Source organism: Hyperoodon ampullatus (assembly GCF_949752795.1).
Source record: "Hyperoodon ampullatus genome assembly, chromosome: 8".
Lineage (NCBI taxonomy): Eukaryota > Metazoa > Chordata > Mammalia > Artiodactyla > Ziphiidae > Hyperoodon > Hyperoodon ampullatus.
Window position 1 is genome coordinate 116,778,433 of NC_136921.1, and position 9,982 is coordinate 116,788,414.

General features: G+C 56.9%; 1 protein-coding gene across 2 annotated transcripts; it reads right to left on the minus strand.

Annotated features, from left to right (window-relative positions):
• Window positions 1-962: 962 nt before the first annotated feature.
• On the minus strand, window positions 963-7,426 carry TMEM177 (transmembrane protein 177; the record flags this gene model as incomplete). 2 transcript variants are annotated; one of them, XR_013811046.1, is made up of 3 exons in its annotated part: window positions 963-1,279; window positions 1,678-1,789; window positions 6,450-7,426. XR_013811046.1 is itself a non-coding variant. In XM_079710291.1 (2 exons), the coding sequence occupies one exon, from the start codon at window positions 7,418-7,420 to the stop codon at window positions 6,485-6,487; it is 936 nt and encodes a 311-aa protein (XP_079566417.1). In that variant the 3' UTR covers window positions 2,210-2,571; window positions 6,450-6,484. The 2 variants fall into 2 exon arrangements, 1 of the variants encoding a protein (XP_079566417.1); XM_079710291.1 differs by lacking the exons at window positions 963-1,279; window positions 1,678-1,789 and adding an exon at window positions 2,210-2,571 and having other exon boundaries at window positions 6,450-7,420.
• Between the last annotated feature and the right edge of the window lie 2,556 nt (window positions 7,427-9,982).

Here is a 9,982-nt window from a genome sequence, read left to right on the forward strand (position 1 = left end):
GCTGTACAGCGCAAATTAAGACAACATTGTAAATGAACTAGACCTCAATTAAAGAAACCCCACTATCTCCTTTTTTTTTTTTTTAAACAAGATGTTGGGGGTAGGAGTTTATTAATTAATTTATTTTTGCTGTGTTGGGTCTTCGTTTCTGTGCGAGGGCTTTCTCTAGTTGTGGCAAGCGGGGGCCACTCTTCATCGCGGTGCATGGGCCTCTCACTATCGCGGCCTCTCTTGTTGCAGAGCACAGGCTCCAGACGTGCAGGCTCAGTAGTTGTGGCTCACGGGCCTAGTTGCTTCCGTGGCATGTGGGATCCTCCCAGACCAAGGCTCGAACCCATGTCCCCCTGCATTACTAGGCAGATTCTCAACCACTGCGCCACCAGGGAAGCCCACTATCTCCTATTATAATGCCCTCTTCTCCAGTTCGCTGTCTCCCCAGGGCCCCCTGGGTCCTTTGCTCTCAGCTGCTGCTGAGTAATTTCCCAGAAGGTGGCAGCTGAGGGTAAGGTAGGGACCTGCCCCCACCGGGGCTCTGAGAGCTTGAAGTGGAGCCCTGTGTGAGGTGGTGAGGGCTCTCTGGGAAGGTTCCAACCACAAGAAACTGCTGGTATTTGGGCACAACTGCAAGACCTGAACACCCTGCTCCCTGGACCGCTTAAAAGCACTAACATTTAGGAACCAATCTGCTTTGAAAGCTTACTGTAAACCCAGTCTGGGATTCACATTTTGCAAGTTTTATTTTACTTTCCTTGTCAGAAGAATGCTGCACGACACACATTCATGTCCGCATTGTACAGACAGGAAACTCAGGACCAGAGGTGTGAAGTCCCTTGCTCGGGGTCACTCCGCGAAAGCGGCAGGACCAGGACTCGAGCCCGCCCCGGCCGCGCCCCCCGTGTTCTCTGCCTCCTAAGGCTCTGTCACAGCCCTCCCCTCTGCCCCGCCCCCACCGCAGCCCTAAGCATGATGCACTGGGTGGCCCCTCTTCAGCCAGCTGGGTCTCCCCTGGAAGTTCCAGAAGGCTCGGCTCGGGACCATTTTTTCCTGATAAAAGAGGGGAGGCTGCGAAGTCACCTCTCAGTGGCGTGGGGAGAAAGGCTAGAGAGGCCACAGTACCAGTCTGCACCATGGAGCCTTCAGGGTCAACAGGGCAGTGGAAGTCCGGGGCTGTGAGAACGGGACCTGGGACCAGACTGCCAGCTTCAAATCCTGCTTCTGCCACTTACAAAGCTTTGAGATCTGGGGGAAATTTCTTCACCTTTCTGTGCTAGTTGCTTGCCTGCAAAATCAAAAGGATGTTACCAACTACATGTTCCAATTTGGCGTAAATTAAAAAAAAATACCTCTGAGAACCTAGCACAGGGTCTGGTGCCCAATAAAGGCCCCATAAACATGACTCCGGGGATGCAGCAGGCAGGAGGTCTCACGGAGTGAGGACCGTGCACCCACCTGGGACCTAGCCTCTGACACGTGCACACGTGGAGACCAGGAGCCCACGTGCATGCGCCCAGCTCCAGGCGTGCTGCACGCGGCCGGCCCTGTATCGTGGACACTGGCTGGTGGGGACAGAGGCAGTGGAGCCTGCTAGGGGCAGGGAGGGGCAGGGCCAGTGCCAGCACCGGGACCCTGGGACTCCCTTCCCCGCATTCCGACCGTGTCAGGGGAAGGGGGGAGTACCTGCGTGCTGACGTAGCTCTGAGAACCATGAACGTGTGTGGGACATAACACTAGAACGGCGTTCTCTGGGGTCCCAGGTAGAGCGCTGATGACTAAGGTCTGCAGCAGGCATCTGAGAAGGAAACACGTAGGGCAGCGTTTACAGGGTAAATTCCTGCCACCTGGCCCAGCTGCAAAGCCTTTCCGGGATCAACCCTGAACTGCCTGTAGGGGCACAAAATATCACAGAATTTGGGGGGGTTCAGCCTCCCCTAAAGCCTCTTGGGGTCCCCGGTGCCCTGAGAACTGATCTGTGCCCTATAGGAAGGAAAGGGACCCACAAGTGTCCTGGTTTCCCCAATGAAGGCAGCAACCATGGAAGAGCGGGGCCAGGCCGTGCCCTTGGAAAACGTTCCAAGTTGGGAAGCTAGGACAGGGTCACAGGATTCGTAATGGCCTTGCCCGGGGCATCCAGCCAGCTGTACTGTACTTGCTCAGAGACCCTAAGGAGCCAGGCCCGTGTGTGTCGGAGCTTAAGAGCTTTGTTCATTTATTCAAAAACTTGGAGAGCCTCAGTCCAGAGCTGTCAACGGGACACACAACGCTGCCCTTGCAGACAGTACATTTCAGCAGAGGAGATGCTAAGCCGCGCTCCCTTACTTAATTACCATTGGCAGCAGAGGCTAGGAAGAGGTGCAGGGCGCGGTGGGCTCGGTCCCTGAGGGCTCCTGCAGAGGGAGCACAGGGCAGGCCAGCGGAGAGGGCCCCAGACGGAGGGCCCCAGACGGAGGGCCCCAGACGGAGGCCCATGTGGGGACGGCGAGGGCAGGCGAGGAACCCACATGCTTGTAGGGCCGGATTCCACGGAGCGGGCCCAGGCTTGGAGGCTCGGCTTTGGCCGAAAACAAAGGGATCCTGCAAAGGGTTTTAAGCAGGAGAGAACCCAGTCAGACCTGAGCTTCTAAGAGCTGGGGGAGGTGGCGAGAATGGCCAGGAAGCCCACGTGAGGAACCGCTTGGGGAGGGCAGGGATGGAGCCGGGAGCCGCTGGGCAGGGGTATCACGAGGCCGCTGGGCCCTGGTTTAGAGACGACGTGGGATGGAGGGGTGGGTGGGGGGAGGTCCAGCCCAGAGCAAGTTCTCAGCAACAGCTGCCTGCCAGGGCTGCGGCGGGAGAGCTCTGCCTGGGAGTGGACGGGCCTGAGCCGGATGGCAGGGATGCGCAGGATGCGGGGATGCCCGGGAGACGGGGCTCGCAGCCAGCCCAGGTTTGCGGCTGGGCCGCGGGGAGCGTGTGAGGTCTGGGAACAGCCCCTGAGTGGAGACAAAGTTGGTGACTTGGCGTAGACGGAGCCAAGTAAGGGGCCGTCTCAGGGGGTCGCCTCCCTGCCCCCCCCACGCTGGGGCCCCTTACCCTCCCACCTGGACGGAGCAGCAGGAACGCCGGCCTCCTCGCGGCTCCTGCGTTACTGAGAGCAGCCAGGTGGGGGCGCTGCTGCCCAGGGCCCTGGGAGAGCGGGCGCTCTGCCCTCAGAAACCCGTGTGCCGGGGCCCAGGGCGGGGACCCCAAGGCTCACCCAGAATGGGGCCGGAGTGCTGAGCCCAGACCACGGTCAAGGACCCAGCAGGAATCAGGCCACCCCTGCCTCATCCACACTCTTCTGCAGGGACTGCCGGCCTGAGTGGGCCTCCCGGGCTGGCTTTGTGCCCTTCCTGGGTGTGGCTTAATCCCTTTGTCCTGAGTTACACTGGCACCAGGCCTGAATTATTCAACTCTTCCAGGGAAAACATAACCACCAACAAAAAGAATACATGAATGGCTTGAAAAGATGCCCAACGTGGTTCGTTATTAGAGAGATGCAAATCAAAACTACAATGAGGTATCACCTCATGCTGGTCAGAATGGCCATCATTAAAAAGTCTACAAATAACAAATGCTGGAGAGAGTGTGGAGAAAAGGGAACCCTCTTGCACTGTTGGTGGGAATGTAAATTGGTGCAGCCACTGTGGAGAACAGTATGGAGGTTCCTCCAAAAACTAAGAGTTGCCATACGATCCAGCAATCCCACTCCTGGGCATATACCCTGAGAAAACTCTGATTTGAAAAGATTACATGCACCCCAATATTCACAGCAGCACTATTCACAATAACCAAGACATGGAAGAAACCTAAATGTCCATTGACAGATGAATGGATAAAGAAAATGTGCTCCATATATACAATGGGATACTACTCAGCCATAAAAAAGAATGAAATAATGCCATTTGCAGCAACATGGATGGACCTAGAGAATATCATACTAAGTGAAGTAAGTCAGACAGAGAAAGACAAATACCATATGATATCACTTATATGTGGAGTCTGAAAAAATGATACAAGTGAACTTATTTACAAAACAGAAATATACACACAGACATAGAAAACAGACTTGTGGTTGGCAAGGGGGAGGGGCTGGGGGAGGGAAGGACTGGGAGTTTGGGGTTAGCAGATGCTAACTATTAAACATATAGGACGGATAAGCAACAAGGTCCTACTGTAGAGCACGGGGAACTATATTCAATATCCTGTGATAAACCATCATGGAAAATAATATAAAAAAAGAATGTATATATGTATGACGGAGTCACTTTGCTGTACAGCAGAAATTAACACAACATTGTAAATCAACAATACTTCAATAAAATAAATTTTAAAAAAAGCACACGAGGGACTTCCCTGGTGGCACAGTGGATGGGGCTCCGTGTTCCCAATGCAGGGGGGCCGGATTCGATCCCTGGTCAGGGAACTAGATCCCACATGCATGCTGCAACTAAGAGTTCGTGTGCCACAACTAAGGAGCCCACGTGCTGCAACTAAGGAGCCCACCTGCCACAACTAAGACCCGGTGCAACCAAATAAATAAATAAATATTTTAAAAAAAAAGAACACATAAATGACCAAGTGAGCCTGGCTTGCTCATAACAACCCTCCTCACCTTTCCTGCTGGGGTCTCCTGCCCAAGGATCAAAAGTGGGGTCTTCAGTCAGAATGGTCATCATCAAAAAATCTACAAACAATAAATGCTGGAGAGGGTGTGGAGAAAAGGGAACCCTCTTGCACTGTTGGTGGGAATGTAAATTGATACAGCCACTATGGAGAACAGTATGGAAGTTCCTTAAAAAATGAACAATAGAATTACCATATGACCCAGCAATCCCACTACTGGGCAAATACCCTGAGAAAACCATAATTCAAAAAGAGTCATGTACCACAATGTTCATTGCAGCTCTACTGACAATAGCCCGGAGCTGGAAACAACCTAAGTGTCCATCATCGGATGAATGGATACAGAAGATGTGGCACATATATAGAATGGAATATTACTCGGCCATAAAAAGAAACGAAATTGAGCTATTTGTAATGAGGTGGATGGACCTAGAGTCTGTCATACAGAGTGAAATAAGTCAGAAAGAGAAAGACAAATACCGTATGCTAACACATATATATGGAATCTAAGAAAAAAAATGTCATGAAGAACCTAGTGGTAAAACAGGAATAAAGACACAGACCTACTAGAGAATGGACTTGAGGATATGGGGAGGGGGAAGGGTAAGCTGTGACAAAGCGAGAGAGAGGCATGGACATATATACAGTACCAAACGTAAGGTAGATAGCTAGTGGGAAGCAGCCGCAGAGCACAGGGAGATCAGCTCGGTGCTTTGTGACCACCTTGAGGGGTGGGATAGGGAGGGTGGGAGGGAGGAAGACACAAGAAAGAAGAGATGTGGGGATATATGTACATGTATAGCTGATTCACTTTGTTATACAGCAGAAATTAACACACCATTGTAAAGCAATTATACTCCAATAAACATGTTTAAAAAAATAAAATAAAAAGATAAAATAGAAAAAAAAAAAAAGTGGGGTCTGCTTTATCCAGAGGGCTAGAGGCAGACAAGCGGGCAAGGCGGCAGCCTCCACTGGGTCCCGAGCGGGACACCGAGCCTGGCCCACTGCCCACCTGCCCCGCCCCGCCCTCCTCAGCGCCCCGCCCCCAGCGTCCCTCTCCGCCCTCTCCTCCCCAAGCCCGCTCTGTGCTCTGCGCGTCCAGGCTCCTGACTGCAGGGCCTCGGCTTTGCAGGCCTGTTCCTTCCCCCCGCTCGGCCAGCGCTCCTACCAGGAGGTCTCGCCGGGTTCCAGCAACACCTTCTCTCCCCATCAGGCCCAGGGGCTCTCCTGGGGCCCCGACCACCAGGCCTGCGGGGCGCCCGGCCCTCTGCGCGCTGCCGCCGGCGCTGGGTACGCGTCCCTTCCAGCCCCACCGCGAGCTCCGTCTCCCAGCTCTCCGGCCCGCAGCGGCTCCTCATCTCGGCCTCTCTACCACAGGAGGAGGAGATCGGGATGTGACCACCAGGCAAACTACGGGGTGACTCCTGCCGTGAGAGGCGGTCGCCTCCTGCAAACACCTCTGGCGGTGAGATGCGGCCTGACCCGCAATGCCGTCTGGAAAAAGCCAGAAGACAGCCTTCCGCTTGTTCAGGGCACACCCGCAGGCCCTTCCGTAATGGCCCCCACGCAACCCCACAATCCTGCCGGGGAGTCCACATCACCCCCATTTTACAGTGGAGGAAACCAAGGCTCAGACTCATAAAGGGACGTGTCCGAGGTCACTGAGCTCAAAAGCGGTGCCTGGGGGAGAATCTGGGCTGCTGAGCTCCACAGCCGGCAGGTCTGCTGACACCGGGCTGCGGGGGCAGAGGCCCCGGGAGCGCCCCTCCCCCTCCCCCTCCCCCCCAGTCCAGGGCGGGTGGTACCTGCTCCGGCTGGAACCGCCCCTGCCACGAGGCCCTCAGGGACTGCGGGGACCGAGGGCCGCCCTCCACACCTGCAGCACCGAGTCCCGGCGGGCCGTGTAGGGCAGGTGTTTGATGCGGAACCAGTGTCTGGGAACCACGTTCCCGCTGGGCGTGTACAGCTTCTCCCCGGACCGGCCCAGGAGGCCGCGCAGGGCCAGGTTGCCCGACAGAACCTTCTCGTAGAACTCCACCCCGCCCCGGGCATAGGCTGCAGACAGCGAGGCCGTGCGGCGGTCCAGCCAGGCTTCCAGCGCGTGAGTGAGGGAGTCCGTGGACAAGGCATAGGCCACGAAGCCCGCCACTGCCGCCACCAGGTTGAAGGCAGCCCGCAAGTTCATGGGGCCTCCGTAGAGCCCCAGGGCGTGCTTGGCCCCCACGCCCAGCGCCCAGGTGCCCACCAGGCAGGCAGGGGCCGGCAGAGCCTGCAGGGCGGCCGCCCCGCTCTCCAGGTGCACCACCTCCCTGGCCAAGGCGAACTTCTGGGCGTCGTGGGACAGGGTCAGGGCATCTCTCAGCCGGGCGCCCGCTGGGCTCCGCCAGTCCACTCGCTGCCCGTGGACGACCACGGGCCGGTCAGCGTTGGTCACTGGGCCACCCAGGAAGCTGGCGGGGATGCCCACCACGGCCCCGGCAGGGAGTCTCGGGAAGCCGGCGCTCACAGGCTGGAAGGTGAAGGTGGTGAAGGCCTCGAAGCGGTGGCCCGAGGGGACCCCGATGTCCTTCTGCACCTCCTGGAACAGGCTCTGCAGCTCTGGGGACAGGGAGGCTGGCTGGCCCTGAGGCCAGTACTGGTACAGCCACGGGAGCACGGGATCCGGGAAGAGGTGGTACGAGATCTGAGCCCCAAACAGGCTTGCACAGGAACCCACCAACAGGGCCGTCCTATGTCTCTGCACAAAGGCTGTGGCCCGCCACAGGGGACCTGCCATCAGGGCTGCCACCTCTGTAAACCTGGGCCAAGAGAAAGAGAAGTGAGCCAACAGCTCCTCGGGTCTACCTGCAGACTGAACACCCCCAGGGCCACATCCTCTTTAACTGAGGCGATACGCACGCACGGTAGTCAGAGCACAGGCTCCAGCTCTATCTCTGCATCGCCTTCCCCACGGGTCAGATGGGCATGTGACAGCGGCCCACCAGAGGGTGTCTGTGCTGTCAGTGAACACACACGCCACAATCGGTGCCCAGCAAGGAGCAGACACCTTTGAGGAAATGGCTGTGATTACAACTTCGATGCCCTTGGCTAGGCACAGCACCAAGCAACCACCCCCGCACTCCACCGCCCACCCCTACTGCGCAGGATCACTAACTGACACAAGAAGCATGTTCCGCTTACTCAGTACTTACTACGCGCTCCACACACTTCTGAGAGCTCTGCAGACATTATGTAATGACCGACTCCTTACACCTCTGTGACTCATTATTACTATCGTCCCTCTTTTAAAGCAGGGAACACCGAGGCACAGACAGGCTAATTGGGCAAAATCCCAAAAGTAAAGTGGCCATGTTGTGGGCGGAATTGTGTTCCTCCAAATTCATATGCTGAAGTCCTAACCCCCAGGACCTCAGAATGTGACTGTATTTAGACATAGGATCTTTAAAGAGGCAATTAAGTTAAAACTAGGTCATTAGGATGGGCCCTAATCCAATATAACTGGTGTCCTTATGAGAACAGGACACTAGGACACAGACGCAGAGGAAGGACCATGAGGACACAGGCCAGAAGGTGACCATCTACAAGCCAGTGGCAGAGGCCTCAGAGGAAACTAGCCCTGCTGACACCTTGAAAGACACGTCTCTCACCCAGTTCTCGTCACTGCAGCCCTAGCAGACTAATACAGGCCCAGTATTTGAACACAGGCGTCCACAGCAGCTTTTTCATTATAGAGTCTTTTTGATAAATTACAAACATACAGAAAGGTGGACAGAATAGTACCTCATAAACCAACTTCAATCTATCAAGTCACGGCCAGTCTTGCTTTGCCTCTAATCCCACACATACTCCCCTCCAACTGGTTTATTTTGAAACACATTCGGGGCATCCTATGATTTCATCCGAAAATATTTCAGTAAAAATTCACAGTTATTTAACTTTAGCTGAAGCTTACTGTCCTCCTGTCCGAGAAGCGTTTAATTAGCAAACTAATTGCTGCGAACAAGGGGGCAGCAGAGTCCTGAGGAATCACAGCACTTGGGCCTTTTCGCCAACGAGGAAACTGAGGCGGGAGAGAAAGGTGCCAGGCGAAGGTCCCAACGCCCCCAGGACCACCAGAGCCAAGGCCGCGCGCTCCACAGAGGCCTGGGGGGTGGTGTCGCCCATCCTGCGGGCAGCCGGGCGAGAAGGGGCCGCAGGACCCTCGCTCCACGCCCAACCCCTAGGCTACGCCCCGCGGCTGGAACACACCTCCGAGGGAGCCCGCCCGCAGCCGCACGTCAGCCCGGCCCGCTCCGCGCGCTCACCTCCGCCTCCGCCGCAGCCCGGGACGCCGAGCACGTGCGCAGGGTGAGACCGGGTCACGCGCAAAACTCACCGGCCGGCTCCGGGGTCGGGGCTCCGAGGGCGGAGGCAAAAGGACGGCACTCTTGGGGACGGGGCCGGGACGCAAAGCACGCCGGCCCGGCTCTGGGGGCGGGGCCCCGGGGGCGGAGACAAAAGGGCGGGACTCTTGGGGGCGGGGCCGGGACGCAAAGCACGCCGGCCCGGCTCTGGGGCGGGGCCCCGGGAGAGAGACAAAAGGGCGGGACCCTTGGGGACGGGGACCCGGCCGGGGCGCAAGGCACGCCTGCCCGGCTCTGGGCGCGGGGTCCCGAGGGCGGAGACAAAGGGGTGGGACGCTCGGGGGCAGGGCTGAGCTTCCTTCCACACAGGTGGCCTGGACCGTCCCGCTCGGTCTGGAAGGACCAGCGTCTCCGCGTGGGTCAGGAGGCGGCCACTGGCGGAGCTCCCGTCGGAGCCCAGGCCCCGTCCTACCGCCGGGTCCCGCCTTTTCCGGTCGGGAAGCACTCTCTGCTGGCGGGGGCTCTGAGCTGGATTTTTATTACCCTGGCCTCTGCTCCCGGCTCCTCCCAGGTGATCCGCACTGTACGGTCCACGGAGCAGCGTCACACCTGTCAGCTCACTTTCCCAGCTGCTCTGTGAGAGGGTCAGAGGTCAGCCCTGCCTGCTCCTAGGCCTTTCTTTTCCGCGCTGTCTGTGGCTGCTTTCCCCTAGAAGGGCAGAGTCGAGTAGCGAGGACAGAGACAGTCTGCCCAGAGATCCTCAAACATTTACTCTCCGGCCCCTTTCAGTAAAGGTCTGTGGACCCCTGAAGTACAGGTGAAGGTGTGGGCAATTTGCTGGTGATGGACCAAACATTGTAAAGTCACAGCGAAGTTTGGGAGGCCTGCAAGGGGTGGGTGATTGGGACTAGATTAGGGGATAAACAGGAAATAAATACAGGGACAAGGACCTGGGGAATGACGGATTACAGGGCATCTGATGGTTGCTGTTTTTT